The sequence below is a fragment of the Odocoileus virginianus genome, chromosome 3, assembly GCF_023699985.2.
Source record: "Odocoileus virginianus isolate 20LAN1187 ecotype Illinois chromosome 3, Ovbor_1.2, whole genome shotgun sequence".
Taxonomy (NCBI): Eukaryota; Metazoa; Chordata; class Mammalia; order Artiodactyla; family Cervidae; genus Odocoileus; species Odocoileus virginianus.
The window spans coordinates 18055094-18074162 of NC_069676.1; the positions used below are offsets into that span (position 1 = coordinate 18055094).

The window sequence follows — 19069 nt, forward strand, 5'->3', positions numbered from 1 at the left end:
CACATCAGGCTGCAGGGGTGGGAGGTGCCTTTATGCCTTTATTCCCCACGAGCCCTCAAGCCCTCAAGGTACATGAGAAGGAAACTGCCTCCTGCCTCCCCTGCTCGCCCCTACCTCACTGCCCTCCCATAGACCTAGGATCAGCTGTTTCCACCCTCCCTTCCTCACCTGCCCCACCCCATTTACAGGGATGGGGTGTGTAATACAGTCACCTGCTACTTCTGAGCAACCCAGGCAGGGAGGAGCAGGAGAGGGGATGGGGGCCATGGGGGCTCCAACTATGTCACACCCAATCTACTGCCCTCCATGGTGGGGTAGGAGCTTTGACTCCCGTGGAGGTAACTTAGACTCCCTGAGCATGGAGGAGGGGGCAGTCCCCTCAAATGAGGGTTCAAGGGGCTGAGAACTAAGGAGGGCCACCCTGGGGGCAAAACTATGGATGACAGATTTGGTGGGTGGGGTAGACTTCTGGGGTCCCAGCTGGGGCTTGGGGGAAAGGGCTGGTTTCTGGGGGGTGAAGGGGAACTGTGGCTGTGGGGCCAGGGGAGAAATTGAGGGGCTTCCGCCAGGCCCAGGGTCGGGCGGGGTTCCTCGTCCCAGATCATGGGGCTGGGGCTGGGGGCAAGAGATTCGGCTAGGACCTGGAGTCGGGGCTCTGGGTGGTGGGCCTAGGTGTTGAGGTCGGGCATAAGGGGTGGGATAGGACTGGGTTCTGGGGTCAAGGCCTGGGGTCTGTGGGCAGGGCCCCTTTCTAGAGCTGAGCTGAATTCTTGGACTGGTCTGGCTTCTAGTTTCAGAATCAGATTCAGTTCTGGAAGTACGGTGGACTCCAGAGCTGGGCTGAGTGTTTGAAGTGGTCTGGGTTTCAGAGCTGGGCTGGGTCTCAGAGCTGAACTGAATTCCAGAGCTGCACTGGGTTCTGGAGCTGAACTGAACTCCAGAGCTGAGCTGAGTTCTTTCACTGGTCTGGGTCCCAGAGCTGGGCTGGGTCTTAGGACTGAGCTGGGTTCCAGAACTAGTCTGGGTTCTAGAGCCAGGTTGGCATCCAAAAGCAGACTGTGTTCTGGAGCTGAACTGGACTCCAGAGCTGAGCTGAGTTCTTTCACTGGTCTGGGTCCCAGAGCTGGGCTGGGTCTTAGGACTGAGCTGGGTTCCAGAACTAGTCTGGGTTCTAGAGCCAGGTTGGCATCCAAAAGCAGACTGTGTTCTGGAGCTGAACTGGACTCCAGAGCTGGACTGAGTTCTTTCACTGGTCTGGGTCCCAGAGCTGGGCTGGGTCTCAGGCCTGGGCTGGGTTCCAGAACTGGGCTGAGTTCTAGAGCCAGGGTGGGATCCAGAAGCAGGCTGTGTTCTGGAGCTGAATTGGACTCCAGAGCTGGGCTGAGTTCTTTCACTGGTCTGGGTCCCAGAACTGGGCTGAATCTCAGGGCTCAGCTGGGTTCCAGAACTGGTCTGGGTTCTGGAGCTGGTTTGGGATCCAGAGCTGGACTGTATTCTTGAACTGCTCAAGGTTTCAGAGCTGGGTTGCATCTCAGACCTGAACTGAACTGTGGAGATGGGTTGGGTTTTGGAGTTGAGCTTGACTCCAGAGCGGGGCTTAATTCCTGCACTTATCTGCATCTCTGAGGTGGGAGGGGTTCTAGAGATGAGCTGAGTTCCAGAGTTTGCCTGCTTCCCAAAGTCTGGCTCAGTCCCAGAGCTGCCCTGGGTTGTGGCCTGGGTTTGGTTTCTAGAACTTGTCAGGCTTTCTGAGCTGAGCTGAGCCTCAGAGGTGTTTTGAGCTACTGGGCAGGGCTGGGTCCTTGAACTGGGCCTACTCTCAGAGTCTGACATAGCTGTGGAGCTGAAGTCTGTGTCTGCATCCTTCTGGGTCCCAGGACTTGACTGGATTCCAGACATTAGCTGTATTCTGGAATGTACCTGGGTCTCAGCAGTTGACTGTGTTTTGGAGTCAGGTGGAATTTCAGAGCCAACCTGGGCTCTAGAACCGAGCTGAGTTCTGGAGCTGGGTGGAGTGCTGGAGGTGGACTGAACTCTGGAAAGAGGCCAAGCTCGGAGATCTGTCCTTGTCCCAGAGCTGGATGGCATTCTAGAGTTGCTCTGTGCTCTGCAGTGCTCATGGGGCTTAGCATCAGGCTGAGCTCTGGAGGCAGGTCTTGCCCCAGCAATGGGTGGGGGTCCAGAGCTTGTCTGAATCCTGGAGACAGGTTTGCTTGTCACACGAGGCTGGGGGCTAGATCTGGGCTCAGTCTCTGAGCTGGATTCATCACTGGAGCTGGACTGGGCCCTAGGACGCAGATAGGGTCTGGACCTGGGCTGGACTGAAGTATGCATCTGGGTTCCTGAGCTGGCCTGGGTTTGGGAACAGGGTTGCACTTCAGAACCGTCTTTGACTACTAAGCTGGAGTGGCTTCTAGGGCTGGACTGCCTCTTGAGTCTCACGTGGGCTCCAGAACTAACTGGTGTTCCTGAGCTAGATTGAGTATCCAGGTGTGGCTGAGTCACGGAGCTGTCTTGAGCTGCAGAGTTGGATCGAGTTTTATGGCAGGGCTTGGTCATAAAGCTGGCCTGGCTTCCAGAGCCAGGTTGGATTTCAGAGCTGGGGTGGGTCTTCAAATTTATCTGGGTTCCAAAGCTTGACTTCACATCAGAGCTCCGCTTAGCCTCAGAGCTGGCTTGGGCTCTAGAGCTGTCCTGGGCTCTAGAGCTGTCCTGGGCTCCAGAACTGAGCTGGGTTCTGAAGCTGGACTGCATCTCAGAACTGGATGGGGTTCTAGTGATGAACTGGGCCTCAGAACTGACCTGGGTTCTAAAGGGGGACTTGGTCTCTGAACAGGGCTGAGTCTCAGTTCTGGGCTTGGTCTCTGAGCTGGGCTGGGCTCTAGAGTAGGGCTGAGGCTCTGATCTGGGCTTGATCTCTGACCTGGGCTGGGCTCTAAAGCAGGGCTGGGGCTCCGATCTGGGTTGTGTCACAGATCTGAGCTTGGTCCCTGAACTTGGCTGGACACTAGAGCAGGACTTGGGCTCAGATCTAAGCTTGGTCTCTGAACTGGACTGTGTTCTAGAGCAGAGCTGGGTCTCAGGTCTGGGCTTCTGGACTCTGGAGCAGGGCTGGGCTTTGGAAACTGACCGGGAGGGCTGGGGCAGGGGGCTGGGCTCCGAGCTGGGGCTGCACTTGGCACCGGGGCAGACTAGCCACAGGCTTCCCTGGCCTCGCCGATGGCGGCCCACACCTCCACCACAAACTCGTCCGGGAAGGCGAACTCGCCCAAGACGGAGTCTAAATGGCGTGCAAACTCCTGGACGCTCACTGTCTTCTTGGAGGTCTCCACCATGGTGGATGCTGCAGGCCAAGCAGAGGGGAAGTGGGTGAGGGTCCTCCCTGGGGTGGGGGGGGATTCCCGTCTCCTCCCCATGGGCTGTCCTCCCCCCAGGGTCCACCCAGCTTACCCTGGCCCCTTACCCAGCTCTGGGTCCCTAATGCCCATGTAACTCTCCAGCAGGTCGTCCACCCTCCGAGATGCCTCCTCCTCGAATTCACTGGGCTGGGGGCATGGGGGGCAAAGCAGAGAGTCAGAAGCCTGGGATCCTCCCACCCAGCCCCCTCCCCAAGTCACTACCCCTTTGGTGGTAGCAGATTGGGACCTTCCATGAGTCAATGCTTCTGGTCCCGCCATTACTGCCCTGCCTGACAAGAACCCATTCTGAAAAAAAAAAAAAAAACCCATTCTGCAGATGGGGAAATTGAGGCTGGGTAAAGGAGAGGGTTTTCCCCAAGGTCATGTTGAGTTGGCATCAGTGGTAGAACTCTATGTGCAAGAGCCCCTGAAGGCCCCCCATCCCCTCCACTCACCACTTCCTCTACAGTGGCGGCCCCCCCAGACCGAAGCCGCAGGGTCTCCCTCCCACTGCTGACTTTCGCTTCCATTGGGTATTTGCTGCTCCGGCTCCTCTGGCCGATCATATCTGGAGGGGACAAAGGAGAAGAGGTGCGTGTGTTCCAGGTGAAGCTACATCTTCGTAAAGACTCAGAAGCCACTGAGCCCTTCTAGAACATTCCTACCCTCCAAAATCCTCCTTATTTCCATGGATGAATCCTCAGAGATGCTGTTTGAGAATGCTTCCTTCCCTTAAATTTCCCTCCTCCTCTCAAAATGACTCTCCCTAGAAGAAACTACTTCAGATTCTCCTTGGGGCCAGTTCAGAAAGTATCTTGCTATAGAATTTGCTCTCCCTAATCTAGTCATAGCTTCCCCGCTACCCACTCCAGTATTCTTGCCTGGAGAATCCCATGGACATAGTAGCCTGGCGGGCTACGGACCATGGGGTCACAAAGAGTGGAACATGACTGGGCAACTAACACTTTCACTTTCACAACCTAGTTGTGAGGGCTTCCCAGGTGGCTCAATGATAAAGCATCTGCCTGCCAATGCAGAAGACATAAGAGATACGGGTTCAATCCCTGGGTCAGGAAGATCCCCTGAAGTAGGAAGTGGCAACCCACTCCAGTGTTCTTGCCTAGAGAATCCCATGGACAGAGGAGCCTGGCAGACTACAGTCCATGAGGTCACAAAGAGTAGGACCTGACTGAACAACTGAGCACTCACATGCATGGTGACCTCCTTATCTCATCCATGGACCAGTCACAGACTTCTCTTTGAAAAGCTCCATTCTAGGATTTGCTATGAAAGCCACTCTCTAGAACTCACCAGGGACTCAAAGCAGGACTTTAAAAGCTCCCAGTCAGGTTACAAAATAGATCCAGACAGCTCCTTATCCTTTCTCAGTCTTCCCAAGCCTCCCCCGACCCCGTGCCTGGGCTGACTCTATGACAATGTAGAAACAACCCACCTGTTTCTCAAACAGTGCCAGAAGGTCTCTGTCCTGTTACCAGGAGCATCTAGAACCTTCCATCCTGTCCCATCCCCTGACTCTTTGCCACTCCGTACATCCAAAGAACCCATTTCTGAAAGAGCTTCACCCCACCCAGCCTGTCCCCCAGGGCCCCAGGTGGCCCTCACCGAAGGCTCTCTTGGGCTGCACCAGCCGCAGGGTGAAGGGCTGAGACTTTGGCAGCTCACGCAGCATCTTGGCCACCTCGTAGTGGCGGCAGCCGACGATCGAGTGGTCATTTATGGCCTCAATGCTGTCTCCCACACACACTGCCTCGATTCGGTTGATGATGCTGCCTTCCTTGATCCTCTGCGGGGGACCCAGAGTCATTCACAGGACTCCACCATCCAGCCACCCCACTCGGGTCCCCAGAGCCCATTCACACCACAGAGGAGCAGGGGCTCACCCCAGGTCGCCGGACACCCTGGAAGCCACCTGCCCCACCCCCCAGGTGGGCACCTTGATGAAGGCATAGCCGGCCCCATTGTCCGTGATGGTCAGTCCCAGGGCATCCTCCGTCTTAGTGACCTCCACCTCCTTGGTCTCGCCGCGCACATGGGCAAAGATAAAGTCCTCCAACCCTATCTGGCCGCCCAGGAGTTTCTGCATGTCCACCTTGTGGCTGTTTAGGGTGCAGAATAAGATCTGCCCAGAGAGGAGAGGAAGCCCCAAATTAACGACAGCCCTCTTCCCCCACCATCTGCACAGAACAACCAGGGGATGGGCTCAGGGGCCTGATAGGGAAACTGAAGCACAAAAGCACAAAACCCCAGGATCATAGTCATGCTTAAGGGCAGAATGTGGGATCCTCAGAATGGAGTAGGATGCGAGGAGACTGGGACCCCCAGAATGAGGAGTAAAATGAAAAGGAGGCTGCGGACAGATGGACACCCTTCTTCCATCCTCCCTCAGACTTCCACTTTTAACCCTTTGGTGACCTGACAACCCCAGACCATCTTTTAAAGGCAGTTAATTCCAAATCTCCTGGCGCCCCCTGGGGGCTGAGGGGCGCACCTGCGGCCCAGCCCCTGACTCCCACTACCTTGGACATCTCACCTGGCAGGGGGCTGCCTGGAACCCCAGTCCCCAGCCGTGTCCAGGAACCGGAGGCGCTTCCCTGAGGGCTGGGGTTCACTCCTACCTGAGTAGCCCAGTGTTTTCCGGACGATCTAAGGATCCATGAACCCTAAGACTTGCTCACTTTTTGCACAGGGAGTGCAAAGGGGTCCACGAGGTATGGGCACCGCAGGATCTGAGAGGTGAGTCTCTGAGATCTGGAGATAGGGTCCCCTCCATCCGGAGATGGAGGATCTGGGGGGCCCCGTCCCAGAGTCCAGGGTTCACCCCTATCCCCGGTCGACTAGTGAGCCTCGGGTGCTGGGGTCCGCGGGCCTCACCTCGGTGGGCGCGATTCCGAAAGCCTCGGCGATCTTGGCGTAGAGTTCGCGCACGTTGGTGAAGCCCTCGATCTTGCCGGTGGGGCTGCCGTGCGCCAGCTGCGTGCGGAAGACGAGGCGCGGGCGGGCGCGGGGCGCGCTTGGGGTCTGGGACGCCGCCGGGGGCTCGGCGGGCGAGGGCGGGGGCGCGGGCAGGCGCTGAGCCTCGGCCCCCCGGGCCTCGCTGGCCGCTGTGGTCTCCATGGCAGGAAGAGCTCGGTCACCGGGGCCACCGCCACAGCCGCCGGATCCGCCGCTTCCTGCGGGCTCCCCTCCCCCGGCCCAGGGCGCGACAGCCGAGCCGCCCGGGGTAAGGGGATCCGGGAACCCGAGCCTCTCGGGAAGGCGACACCGCGGAGTGTGTATGGGGGGTGGGCCCCAGGTGTCCCGGCCCTGCCAGGGCCAGCTGTGCTCTCCCCGGGGAGCAAGGGAAAAAATAAGGATCACAAATAAGGATAGGGCAACTGCCAGTGCCGGAGCGATCACTCTCTGCTGGGCGCACTCATTTAATCCTTGCAACAACCGTCCGAGGTGGGGAGGACCCTTACCCTGGCACAACTGAGCCACATCGTGTCCATCCCCTGCCCACAGCCCTCCAGGGCTCCCACCTCCTCTGGGGGTAAACCCTAGTCCTCTATTCTGCCCACAAGACCCTGCATGACCTGCCACATCCCCATTCCTGCCCCCTTCTCCTCCCTATTTTCTTCTGACTCACTCTGCTCCAGACACATGGGTGTCCTCCCGGCTCATTCAACACACAGGGCCTGGTCCTGCCCCAGGGCTTTGCACAGGCTGTGCCCCCTCCGACACCTGGAACGTCTCCTACATCTCCAAGTGGTTCACTCCTTCGCCTCCTCAGCTCTTGGCTCAGATGTCACCTCCTCTCACCAGGTCCCAATTTCTCTTCCCTGTTTTTTTTCCTCCCTAGCACTGAGCGTGACCTGGCAGGGCAGATATTTTATTTATTCATCCTGTGTTTCCTCGGTCTCCTCAACTGGAAGCGAGGCAGGCAGGAGTTCTCTGAGCCCGCTGGATTACAGATGAGGAGGCCCAGGGTACTAGGAGGTTTCTCTCAGGATTCCCTGGGAACCCAGTGTCACCAAAAGGAATGTTGCTTTTGGCTCAATGAACAGCACTGGAATGCCATATAGCAGCTCAAAGCGGGGGCCTTATGCCTCTGAAGAATCTCAGAAACCAAGCATTGCTGTAAAAGGCAAGTTGCAGAAGGCTTCGGAGGGGGTAAGAAAATTTATGTAAAGCTTGAAACCGTGCAGAACAGCATACACACTGTAACACAGATGAGCCTTGAAAACCTGATGCTCTTTGAAGGAAGCCAGATTGCAAAGGCCCCATAGCCTGGGATGCCATTTAGATGAAGTGTCCAAAACAGCCAATGCATGGAGACAGACAGTGGATTTGTGGTTGCCAGGGGCTGGGGGAGGGGAGGATAGGGAATGATAGCTAACATGGAAGGGGATGTTGTTTGGGGGGTGATGAAATATTCTGGAATTAGGTGGTGCTGGCGGTTGCACAACTTTGTAACTATACTAGAAACCACAGAATTGTACATTTTCAAATCTTTAGAAAACAAACTAAAAAAAAATCCATCAAAATGGTATTCTTGTGGAAAGACATCCTTTTGTGCTAAAGGTTATGTATAGACCTGACCAGGAATGGTAAACTCCAAACCTGTGATGAGGGTATGATGCCAGGGAGGGTATGAGGTGAGGGAGCACACACTTTGTGTGTGTGTGTGTGTGTGTGTGTGTGTGACAATATCCATCTTTTCCAGTCTCCTGGGGTGGCCATAACACAGTACCGCCAGTTGGGTGGCTTAAAAACAAAAGAAATTTCTTCTCAAAATTCTGAAGGCTACAAATCCATTTGTCAGCAAGTCCAAGCTCCTCTGACTGCTTGGGTGGCATCCTCTCCCCCAACCACCACGCCCAGCCTCTGTTGGTGGCTAACCCTCCTTGGGCTTCCATGGGGGTGTGCTCTGCTCGTGTCTGCCTGTTGTCACATGACTGTCTCCTTTCTCCATGTCCAAATCTTTATCTTCTTATAAGGATCACCAGTCACATTGGATTAGAGGCACCCCCATACACACTCCAAGATGACCTCATCTTAACTAATTATAGCCTTGGTGACCCTATTGCCAAATAAGGTCACATTCTGAAATTCTGGGGGTTAGGGCTTCAAGATTTTCTTTGGGCGGGACTAAATTCAACTGATAACATCAGTGTTTGTCAAATTAAATCTCTGGAATTTTTAGGGTGTCTCAAATATTCCATAAAAGGTTGAAGTCTCTGAAAGCGTTCCCCAGTAAGTTAAGCACAGAATTATCATCTGACACAGCACGTCTGCTTCTTGGGATCTACCCAGAAATAAGAGCAGGTGTTCAAAGAAAAATCTGTATGTGTGTGTTCTCAGCAGCATAATTCACAATAGCCAAAAGGTGGAAACAACCCAAGTGTCCATCAACCGGTAATGGGTAAACAAAACATGGGCCACTCACACTATGGAATATACTCTGCCAGAGAAAAGAATGAAGCACTGATATACACTACAACATGGACTTTGGGGACATGGCGCTCAGTGAGAGAAGCCAGACACAAAAAACCCACGGTGTGTGATTCCGTTTATATAAAACATCTAGGACAGGTAAATCCAGAGACAGAAAATGGACTAGTGGTTGCCAGGGGCTGGAGAGGGTAGCCCTGGGACCCCAACAGAGGATCCTGGCCCATTCCCCTTTTAAAAAAAAAAAGCACATATTCATTTAAGTTTGAAATTCAAATTCCACTTTTTTTTTTTTTATTTAAAAAGTCCAGATCGAGTGGTGGCAAAAAACTGCCTCCATGGTGGTTTCTCAGCTGAATGAGCATGGGGTGGTGCCAGCCCCCCCATTCAGGGGTGCAGGAATGCGAGGGTGACAGATAGATGGCCCCGCCAGGAGTGTGAGAGTATGTCCCTGCAAGGTGCCTGCCCGTGTGGGTACTTAGGGTGACACCTGCCAGGCAGGAGTCCCCGTGTATTAGATGTGGGTTTTCTCTGCCCTGGGTCTGGGAGCTGGTCCCGGGGAGTGGGTGTAGGGTGTGTAACTCTCCCTACACCAGCAGTGTGAACGGCTGTGGGTTTCCTCCTGTCCCGGGTTACATTGCCCCTCGTGTGTTCCCACATCTGTGTAGTGTGATGTGACCTGTGAGGCCAACAGGCCTGGCTGGGCCCTGGGAGTCTGTGCACAGTGCATGGTGGGTGTGTTTTCTGGGATGGGGACCTGGGGAGATTCAAAGCTAGAGGGATGCTGTAGAAATTTAATTTTAGGGGGGCTAGAGCCCCCAAGGTGCAGGATCAGGCCTGGCCCCAGAGGATGGAACCCCCACCTCTCCTCCAGGGGGTGCAACTGGGGGAGGGGCCATGACTGGAGCTTGGTCTTCTCTGGATCCGTGGGGCGGCCAACACCCTCATAGATGCTCACTGTGACAAAAGAAAAGATTAGGTGATGGGGGACCCACATCAGGTCTCAGTCCAATACCCCTCTGCTCCTTCAGATGCTAGGGTGGGGGCCTGTAATTGATCCCACCTATCCTGGTCAGCCAGGAGACACCCAGAAAAACCCACGGAGAAGCTGTGGTGAAGCTCTGGGTCCCCCTCCAGCCAAGGGTGTGCGGCCCCAAGATCCCCCAAGCAGCATTTAACATAGTACCAGGCTGAATTAGGGCCTCCCAGTAGCTAGGTCATTAGCCACCTACATCAAACCAGCCCCACCTAGTAGATCCTGCAAGGACTGTGGCCTCGGAATAAGATCTGGCAGCTAGAGCGGCCCCAGACTCCAGAAAGCCCGCTGGAGACCTAAACCCGGTTTATGGAGCCAGGCTCCTCCAGGGCGAGTCTAGCTTGAGGTGGTCCCCACGCTAGGCAGCCCAAGCTGGGCTGAACGGACAGGGTGGCAGACCTGCCCGGGTACACACCTGGCGACCTGGGCCAGGATCTCCTTGATGCGGACGATGAGCTTCTCGTGCTGGGCGGGGTCGCGCTCGATGGCGCCATGCAGCCGGGCCATGTAGAAATCCAGAGTGCTGAGCGTGGGCGTTTCGCCGGTGCCTGGGGAGGCGGGGACACGTCAAACGAGCCCAACAGGGGGTCACCACGGAAACAAAGATCAGTGGGGTCAGATGGGCGTGGTCAGGGAGTCTGGACCTGGGAAAATCAAGGTCAACTGTGGCAGAGGTCAGAAGATGGAAGATGGAGAGGGCGGGGTCGTGATGGGGGGATTCGGGGACTGGTGGGGGAGAAGTTGGCCTAGGTCCGCTGAGGAATGAACACGGAAGTTGGACCTGGGGAGAGGCGGGGCGCGAGGGCCACTGTGGGCGGGGCTGGAACGAGCAGCATTCAGTGAGGAAGGGGCCGTGGGGGCTTAGGATAGCCGGGAGTAGGATCAGCAGGGGCACGTCGGCCGGACAGAGAAGCGGGTTTGCGAAGCGACTCGGGGGCAAAGGGATGCCAGAGTGAGGACTTGCCGGGAGGGGTCAGAGGGGGCAGGAATCGTGGAAGCCGGGGCGGAGCCCGAGGTCGTCGAGGGCGGGGTCAGAGGGGGCGGGACTCGCGGGGTAGGCGGGGTGGGACTCGTTGTTGGGGGCGGGGCCTCCACACCCGGCACTGGCAGCGAAGCGAAGCTGGCGGTGAGCGCCTGGCGCACCGCCTGGAGCTGCTGCTGCAGCGCCAGCGTCCGCCGCTCCTCCAGCGCCAGCTCCTGCTCCAAACGCTCGCGCGCGCTGCTCATGCTCTGCGTGTGCCTCTGCAGCACCGCGTTCTGCTCCTCGAAGGCCACGTTCATCTTCCGCAGGCGCCGCAGCTCCGCCTCCCGCGCTGCAGGCGGGGAGCCGGGTCAGAGCCTGACGCTACCCCGCCATCCCCCTGCCACCTTCCCTCTGCCGGCTTCGCCCCGAGCTGTGCCCCACGCCAAGCCTTCCGTCACTGCTCTGTCTCCAGCCCCACACTTCAGCAGTCTGGGCTGCGAGGGCAAGAAAGGAAGGCACCCACTGCCTCCCGCCTCGGTGCGGTGCCCTCTTGGTTCAACGCGTGCTTCAAGAACCGCTGGTCAGCGCTCACCTTTGTTTTGGTCCAAGAACTCTTCAGTGAAAATGGGGACGTCGAAAGTTGAGAAGCCATCACAGTCCCCACCCTGGGACAACAGAACAAGGTGGCAATTTGGGGGAGGGGGCAGTCAACCCCTCTATGGGACATCCCCTAAGCTTGGGAGGGTCTCCTGAGGCTACCTGGGTCAGAGTCCATTTTACTGTCTCCCCCCAATTTGTGTGGGTGCCCCGCCTCCACTCGCACACATCTGGACGGGGCGCTCACTTCACCCCATGAGCAACGGTCCTTAGTCACCCGGGGGTTTAAACACTCCAGACCTTTCTCGCCCAGGTGTTCTCCTTGGAGGAGGGACGCTTACCTTGTGTCCATTCAAAAGGGTATTCATAAGCCCAGAGCCGGAGTCCTCTGGTGGGGGAGGGAGGAAGGCAGAGTCAGCCTCCCAGGTCTACTCTGACCCCCTGCTTTGCACATGCTGTCCCCTCTGCCTGGAATGCCATTATTTCCACCACGCCCCCGCCCCCCCATCCCTGTCGAGCCCTGCTCTTCCTGGGCCAAAGGCCCCTCCTGGGCCCCTCCCCCACCCTTATTTCCATGCGTGTCCCATCTCAGTACAGATCAGCCCCGTTCACTCACAACTGTCTGGTTACATGTGCCTCGTTCCCACGTGACCGTGAGAGTCCTTTTGAAAGGGGGTGGGGGGGCGGCGCCGGCCTGGGTCACCTGTCTCAGAGTAAGCACTCAGCTGCCTGGGGGCTGAGGTCCTTCGCACCTTTCTTGATCTTCTTTTCCTGGATCTTCTCCGCACACATCTTGTAGGCTTCTGACTGCTGGTAGGCCCTCAGCTCCTTCATGTACTGCTGCTTCTCCCGTTCAGCCTCGTCCAAGTACCGCTGGCAGGGGCAGCAAGAGAAGGCTCGGCCCAGTGGCAGCAGAGGCCTCGCAGGCTCCATCACTCAGCCCGCTGTGCTACACTTTACCACAGCTCCCTGCTGCCCTCCAGACAAAACTTCGCCCTTCACTCTGCTGCTCAGGCCACCTCCCAACTCCCAGTGTCTGGAGTTGGGAGTGTCTCACCCCAATTTCAGCCTTTCTAAACCACTCCCTGGTGTCTGTCTGCAGGCTCCCACCTCTGGGCTGGCCTGCCCTCCTAAACCCATTTTGTCTGTTGAAATCCCATGTAGAGGGTGCAAACTGCTGGTGATTTTGTTACATTTCCTTGATGTTTTTGCAAATTTTAAATTAATTACCAGAACTTTTAAATTGTAAGCTTTCTAACAAAAGTTCAGCACCTACCCCCGACTTCTTTTGTAACAGTGTTTATTAACTTTTATGTCTATTCCAGCCAACTGTCACCCTCCCCTCCCTTCAACAAGCTGGAGAGAGCTAACGGGTGGTCAGTCCTCCCGGCAGAACGAAGGGCCTGCCACACCTGTTCCTTAGGGATAAGTGATGGCGGATGAATGTCTGAGTGAGTGAGGGCAGGTCAGTAAGTGGTCCCGGGCCGTCCCCACCTGTTTCTCCGCTGGCTGCAGCTTGCTCCACTCGGCACCCAGCATCTTGGTGATCTCGGGAAAGGGCAGGTCCGGGTGGCGCGTCCGGATCTGCTCGCGCCGCTCGTTTAGGAAACGCACGTAGCCGGTGACAGGTGCCTTGGGCCCATTCGGCAGGATCTTCTTCCGCTTCTTGCCTTTGGGCCAGCCGCGCTTCTTCACCGGCTGCAGAACCCAGTCGCGCTGTTGGGAGGGGTCTGGAGGGCCGGGCACAGAGGGGAAGGGGCGGGGCCCTGGAAGACTTGGGTGGGGCCTAACCACCCAAGGCCTAACCACGAGGTGGGACCCAGAAGGCATGGAAGTATGGCCTGGTCAGGGTTCAGAATTGGGAGAGTGGGGTTAAGGAACCCCTAGCCATGGGCAAAGGGAGCAGAGGTACTGGGGACAGAGCATCAACCCAAGGATGGGGTTGGCTTGTGTTGTGGGCGTGTCCCTTGTATGAGCGTGCCTTACTAGCAGAGATTCTCTGGGTAGTGGGCGGGGCCTAGAGAGAGTGACAGTGGAGCTCTTGGGGGCGTGGTATCTGGCATGGGGCGGGCCTCAGCTTGGGCAGGGAAATCTGGACTGTGGGCGGAGCCAAAGCAAATTCAAATTTAGCTCGGGGCGGAGCTTCAAGGCTAAGGGCCACCGACGCGGCAGTGCAGGGACTCTCACCTCCTCTTCGTGGGACCCCTTCTCTCCGGCCCGCGGGCCGTCGCCGCGCTCTTGCTTGACAGCCACCACGAAGCCCCCATGCTGTCCTGGAGCCTTGCCGCTCGCCGGCCTGGAGCCACGGGAAGCCAGGGTCACTCCCACTCCCCACCCCCGACGACGGATTTGGCAGCAAGGGGCCTGAGTCATCAGAAGAGGGCTCTGAGAGGGTCAGGATACGGAGATTGAGACTGGAGCACTAGGGAAGCCATAGAGGACCTCGGAGAGACTAGAGCTACGGGACGCCAGGGCCTCCCACCCCTTCCCCCACGACGGAAGCGCTGGCAGCTAGCGGCCTGAGTTCTGAGAGCAGGGGTCTGAGGAGGTCAGAATCCGGGGTTAGGGCAGGAGAACTAGAGGAGGCCAGCAGGCCACTCCTGAAAAGGACTGGAGCACGGAGGTTTAGGGGAAGCCCGTGGGAACCCCGAAGTGGGGGGCTCCTGTCCCAAGTCGGAGGAGGCAAGACCCTGGGTGCGGGGGTCGAGGAGCTCCAACGGGACGGGGTGGCTGCAGCCCCGAGTGGGCTGAGGGGGAGGGGATGTCGCACTCACGCTGAGGCCGCGCCGGGCTGCTTGGGGCCGTGGGACATGGCCACTCCCGGCCGCACCTGGAACGTAGACGCGTGGCCAAGTGAGGGTCGCCCAAGCCAGCGATGGCGGGGCTGGGCTGGGGAGCCCCGTAATGCCAGGTCCGGGGCGCCTGGGGGGGCCGGAACCGGGGGCGGGGAGGCCCTCGGGGGCGGGCGCCCCAGGGATCCTTTGTTGGGCGATCGCCCCCCAGGAGGCCTGGGTCCGCACCCTCCCGACCCAGGAGGGTCCCCGACCCGGCCCTAGGATCCCCGCGCCCCCGCCTCCTCGCAGGGCCCCGAGTTCCGCGGCTGTTTTCACCTCCAAAGAAACTTTCCCGGACCTCTCGGCTGCTACGACGCTCCAACCAACCGCCGGGAGCCCGCCCCTGCCTCCGGCTCCGCCCTGCACCGCCCCCGACATGCTAATAACGACTCGGCGAGCGATCGGATTGGGTATACCCTTCCCTTGGGGCGTGACCATGCAGATGAAGGTCGGCGCGCCCGTTGGTAATTGGTTGCGGTAGCCACTGAGTCCCGTGGGAGGTAAGTAGGGAAGGCTGCAGGCGGGCACGTCAAGTTCGGCTGTGCTCGGCCGCTCTCGGGACCAATCAGGATGTTTTCAGGTTTCGCCGGGTGGAGCCTCTTAAAGGGCCAGCAGGAGAGGCTCAGACGACTCCTCCCCTGCTGAAGGCGAGACTCCCCGCCCCTGCGCGATCCCGAGACGGGTGAGGCCGAGTCCGGCCCCGCCCTAGTTGTCATGGGAACGGTAGTAGGTTGCTAGGGAAGGGGTTAAAGTCTTTTGGAGCAGTCCCTTTCCCCACTGCAAGGTGGGACCTGTTCTCAGCAGACCGGTAGGGAAGTTTCCCGTTTATTGACTGGCTTAAAGCCCCCAACGGGACTGTGCCCCGCCCTGCATGCAGGGGCTACCCTCCCTCCTGTGAAAGGGCCTCAGCTTTCTCTCCTATGCAATGGAAGCTTTGCACAGTGTCCACGTCCAGAAGGCCGCATGCGGCGAGGCTGAGACCAGGAACTGGGCTGGAAGCAACTAGGAAGAATGTGTTGGGGACCAGAAAGCTGCGAGGACCTCGTGAAGATGGAGGGCCAGGAGACCCTGCTCTGGATCTTGGGGACCCCTAGGCAGCAGCCTGGTCCTCTTACAGCCTGGACTGTGTTTCCTCTGACCCCAGGATAACTGTGGTCACTGGATGCTCCTGATGGCCCATTAGACCCCAAACAATCTACCCACAGCACTTTCCTGCTCTCGCCTCCTTGCATTTTCCTCCTCACTTACTCCGGCGACCTCAACGTTCCTTAGATATGTCCATTTCATTCATTCCCACCTCTGGACCCTTGCACTTGCTCTTAATGCCCTTTCCCAGATTAAATGTCCCCGTTCCAGTGAGACATTCCCAGGCTTGTACCCTACCCCATACACCCCATCTTATCTTTGCTCCATATGTTCATTTCCTCCCTATAAGCTGCCTGTTTGCTCATTGCTGTATTGCCAGCACCCAGAACAGTGCCCACAGGTGCTGTTAATGCATATATATTGAATAAACAAATAAATGTATAATGTAAATTTCTAACAGGCAGGTGCAGCAGCAGCTTTGGAAAACAGTCTGGCAGTTCTTCAAAGGTTAAAAAAACAAAACACAGAGTTACCATGCGATGTACCCAGGAGTTAAAGAATGGGCTTGCAATGCAGGAGACCTAGGTTCAATCCCTGGATTGAGAAGCTTCCCTGGAGAAGGAAATGGCAACCCACTCCAGTAGAGAAAAGCGCCTGGCAGGCTACAGTCTATGGGGTCGCAAAGAGTCGGACAGGACTGAGAGACTAAACCACCAGCATCCAGGAATCACCATGCAATGCATCCACTGCACTCCTAGGGACATATCCAAGAGAATTAAAAACGTATCCACACAGAAACTTGTACATGAATGTTCACGGCAGCATGATTCACAATAGTGCAAAAGTGGAAACAAACCTAAATGTCTATGGTGAATAGGTAAATACTGTGGGCCAGCCATCCAATAGAATATTCTTGGCCATAAAAAGGAATAAATTGCTATGTCATGCTAGGACAGGGATATGCCTTGAAAACATTAGGCTCAGTGAAAGATGCCAGTCACAAAAGGCCACACAGTGTATGGTTCCATTTATGTGAATTTTCCAGAACTGGCAGCTCCAGAGAGACAGGAAGTGGATTAGTGGTGCCTGGGGCTAGAACGTCAGTGGGCAGGGGCAAAGGAGGTCACAGGGTTTCTTTTGGGGTGATCAAAACGTTCTAAAATTAGACTGCTTTGATGGCTGCATAACTCCATAAATGTACTAAAGCTCACACAATTGTATACTTTACACAGGTGCATTATCTGGTATGTGAATTAAATCCCAATGAACCTGTTTCTCTAAGAGGCATTCCAGAGCTGAGGAAGATAAGCTGTGTCCTGGAATCTTGACAGACCCAATTCCACACCCTGCTCTGTTGCTTCATCAGATGTGGGACTTCCCACACCTGCTTTCCTCTCTCTGCTGGGTTAGAAAGTATCTAGGTGAGAATTCCAGCTAGGAGAATAGGAAAGACCCACCCTCCAGGCCCTGCCTCTTTAGCTTGATTGACAAAGCTGATGTTGCCATAGAAACCTGTCCTTCCACTTTCAAGGTACCACACAAGGAATTCAGGGGTCTTCCCATGCATGGAAAAGAAATGAAAGGTCTTGAGGTTGATTTTTAAAAAATTTTTATTGGCATACAGTTGATTTACAATGTTGTGTTAGTTTCAGGTTTACAGCAAACTGAATCAGTTATACGTATACATATATCCACTCTTTTTTAGATTCTTTTCCCGTGCAGGCTATTGCAGAGTATTGAGTAGAGCTTCCTGTGCTGTACAGTAGGTCCTTAATTGTTATCTATTTTATATATATTAGTGTATATATCAATCCCAATCTCCCAACCTACTGATGTCGATTTTGAAAGCAGTTTGGAGCTCCTTGGCATCAGGACAAATTTCTTGCTGCGTGGGGATTTTCTGGGAAAAACAAAAGTGTCTTGAATCCAAATGGCATTGCATCCACTCCAGTGCATGTGATCCAGACACACACCCGTCCCCAAGAAACAACATGTAAGAAGCAGCATTTCTACCGTTTGACTTTATATCTTTCATTCTTTGATCTAAAAGCAGATCCTTTGGCCCCCAAAGTATAAATAGGTTTTTCCTTAGCCACAAACTTCTCTCAAGTCCTAACTCTCAATAAAACCAGGTTCTCTAGCTGTCTAACCTCATATAATTTCATGTTAGTTTCTTTGCATTCATTTCTATGTTCCATTTGGAAATTTTTAAAAAATATATTTTAATTTATTTGGCTGCATTGGATCTTACTTGTGGCATCCAGGCCCAGTTGCTCCACAATGTGGAATCTTAGTTCCGCAACCAGGGATCGAACCAGCATCCCCTGCCACTGGAAGAAGAGTTCTTAACCACTGGACCACCAGGGAAGTACCTGGAAATTTTTATCGTGTGAAACCACGAAGGGGACCCCAGTTTGTCATCTGAGAAATACAAGATCCATTAAGGATGACTTAACTGTCTTTGTGAAGTTAATTTTATGATGCAAGCAATATGCAAAGTCATTTCACTTGTACAAATTATTGTGTGAAGGCTACCAGATCCATACCATACTCCCCCTTATCAGCTTGTTACATTTCTTACCAAAACTTTTCCTACCTACCTATTCAGTTCAGTTCAGTCACTCAGTCGTGTCCAACTCTGCGACCCCACGAACTGCAGCACACCAGGCCTCCCTGTCCATCACCAACTCCCGGAGTTCACCCAAACCCATGTCCATCGAGTTGGTGATGCCATCCAGCCATCTCATCCTCTGTCGTCCCCTTCTCCTCTGCCCTCAATCTTTCCCAGCATCAGGGTCTTTTCAAATGAGTCAGCTCTTCACATCGGGTGGCCAAAGTATTGGAGTTTCAGCTTCAACATCAGTCCTTCCAATGAACACCCAGGACTGATCTCCTTGCAGTCCAAGGGACTCTCAAGAGTCTTCTCCAACACCACAGTTCAAAAGCATAAATTCTTCAGTGCTCAGCTTTCTTTATAGTCCAACTCTTACATCCATACATGACCACTGGAAAAACCATAGCCTTGACTAGACAGACTTTTGTTGGCAAAGTAATGTCCCTGCTTTTTAATATGCTGTCTAGGTTGGTCATAACTTTCCTTCCAAGGAGTAAGCGTCTTTTTAATTTCATGGCTGCAATCACCATCTGCAGTGATTTTGGAGCCCAGAAAAATAAAGTCAGCCACTGTTTCCACTGTTTCCCCATCTATTTGCCATGAAGTGATGGGTCTGCATGCCATGATCTTAGTTTTCTGAATGTTGAGCTTTAAGCCAACTTTTTCACTCTCCTCTTTCACTTTCATCAAGAGGCTTTTTAGTTCTTCACTTTCTGCCATAAGGGTGGTGTCATCTGCATATCTGAGATTATTGATATTTCTCCCAGCAAACTTGATTGTAGCTTGTGCTTCATCCAGCCCAGTGTTTCTCACGATGTACTCTGCATATAAGTTAAATAAGCAGGGTGACAATATACAGCCTTGACATACTTTTCCTATTTGGAACCAGTCTGTTGTTCCATGTCCAGTTCTAACTGTTGCTTCCTGACCTGCATACAGGTTTCTCAATAGGCAGGTCAGGTGGTCTGGCATTCCCATCTCTTTCAGAATTTCCCACAGTTTATTGTGATCCACACAGTCAAAGGCTTTGGCATAGTCAATAAAGCAGAAATAGATGTTTTTCTGGAACTCTCCTGCTTTTTCGATGAT

General features: G+C 55.0%; 3 protein-coding genes and 1 long non-coding RNA gene across 4 annotated transcripts; 1 reads left to right on the forward strand and 3 right to left on the reverse strand.

Moving 5' to 3' along the window:
- Positions 1-18: 18 nt before the first annotated feature.
- On the reverse strand, positions 19-3360 carry LOC139029640 (uncharacterized). Its single transcript, XM_020895348.2, has one exon. It carries the CDS (start codon positions 2752-2754, stop codon positions 295-297), a length of 2460 nt encoding a protein of 819 aa, XP_020751007.2. The 5' UTR covers positions 2755-3360; the 3' UTR covers positions 19-294.
- On the reverse strand, positions 3192-7415 carry LOC110138356 (PDZ domain-containing protein GIPC3). The gene is made up of 6 exons (XM_020895349.2): positions 6291-7415; positions 5353-5538; positions 5022-5202; positions 3854-3966; positions 3464-3545; positions 3192-3343 (listed from the first exon to the last, which is right to left on the reverse strand). The coding sequence occupies exons 1-6, from the start codon at positions 6531-6533 to the stop codon at positions 3192-3194; spliced, it is 957 nt and encodes a 318-aa protein (XP_020751008.1). The 5' UTR covers positions 6534-7415.
- A 1535-nt stretch (positions 7416-8950) lies between these two features.
- On the reverse strand, positions 8951-14638 carry HMG20B (high mobility group 20B). The gene is made up of 10 exons (XM_070464985.1): positions 14557-14638; positions 14221-14276; positions 13634-13742; positions 12941-13144; positions 12199-12319; positions 11788-11834; positions 11442-11514; positions 10983-11198; positions 10301-10433; positions 8951-9806 (listed from the first exon to the last, which is right to left on the reverse strand). The coding sequence occupies exons 2-10, from the start codon at positions 14256-14258 to the stop codon at positions 9794-9796; spliced, it is 954 nt and encodes a 317-aa protein (XP_070321086.1). The 5' UTR covers positions 14259-14276; positions 14557-14638; the 3' UTR covers positions 8951-9793.
- Positions 14639-14690: 52 nt separating this feature from the next.
- On the forward strand, positions 14691-15810 carry LOC110138359 (uncharacterized). Its single transcript, XR_011486748.1, has 2 exons — positions 14691-14780; positions 15213-15810. It is a non-coding gene; the product is annotated as an uncharacterized lncRNA (long non-coding RNA).
- Positions 15811-19069: the final 3259 nt, after the last annotated feature.

What these genes read in the sequence shown, in the direction of transcription:
- LOC139029640 (XM_020895348.2), bottom strand. Translation starts at nt 2,754, where the DNA reads ATGCAGTCCAGCTTCAGAACCCAGCTCAGTTCTGGAGCCCAGGACAGC.
- LOC110138356 (XM_020895349.2), bottom strand. Translation starts at nt 6,533, where the DNA reads ATGGAGACCACAGCGGCCAGCGAGGCCCGGGGGGCCGAGGCTCAGCGC. An exon ending in CCGCCACTGTAGAGGAAGTG is followed by an intron (nt 3,546 to 3,853) that starts GTGAGTGGAGGG and finishes CCATGCCCCCAG; the next exon opens with CCCAGTGAATTCGAGGAGGA. An exon ending in CATTAGGGACCCAGAGCTGG is followed by an intron (nt 3,344 to 3,463) that starts GTAAGGGGCCAG and finishes CTTGGCCTGCAG; the next exon opens with CATCCACCATGGTGGAGACC.
- HMG20B (XM_070464985.1), bottom strand. Translation starts at nt 14,258, where the DNA reads ATGTCCCACGGCCCCAAGCAGCCCGGCGCGGCCTCAGC. An exon ending in CAGCCCGGCGCGGCCTCAGC is followed by an intron (nt 13,743 to 14,220) that starts GTGAGTGCGACA and finishes CCGTGGCTCCAG; the next exon opens with GCCGGCGAGCGGCAAGGCTC. An exon ending in GGAAAAGAAGATCAAGAAAG is followed by an intron (nt 11,835 to 12,198) that starts GTGCGAAGGACC and finishes CTCCCCCACCAG; the next exon opens with AGGACTCCGGCTCTGGGCTT.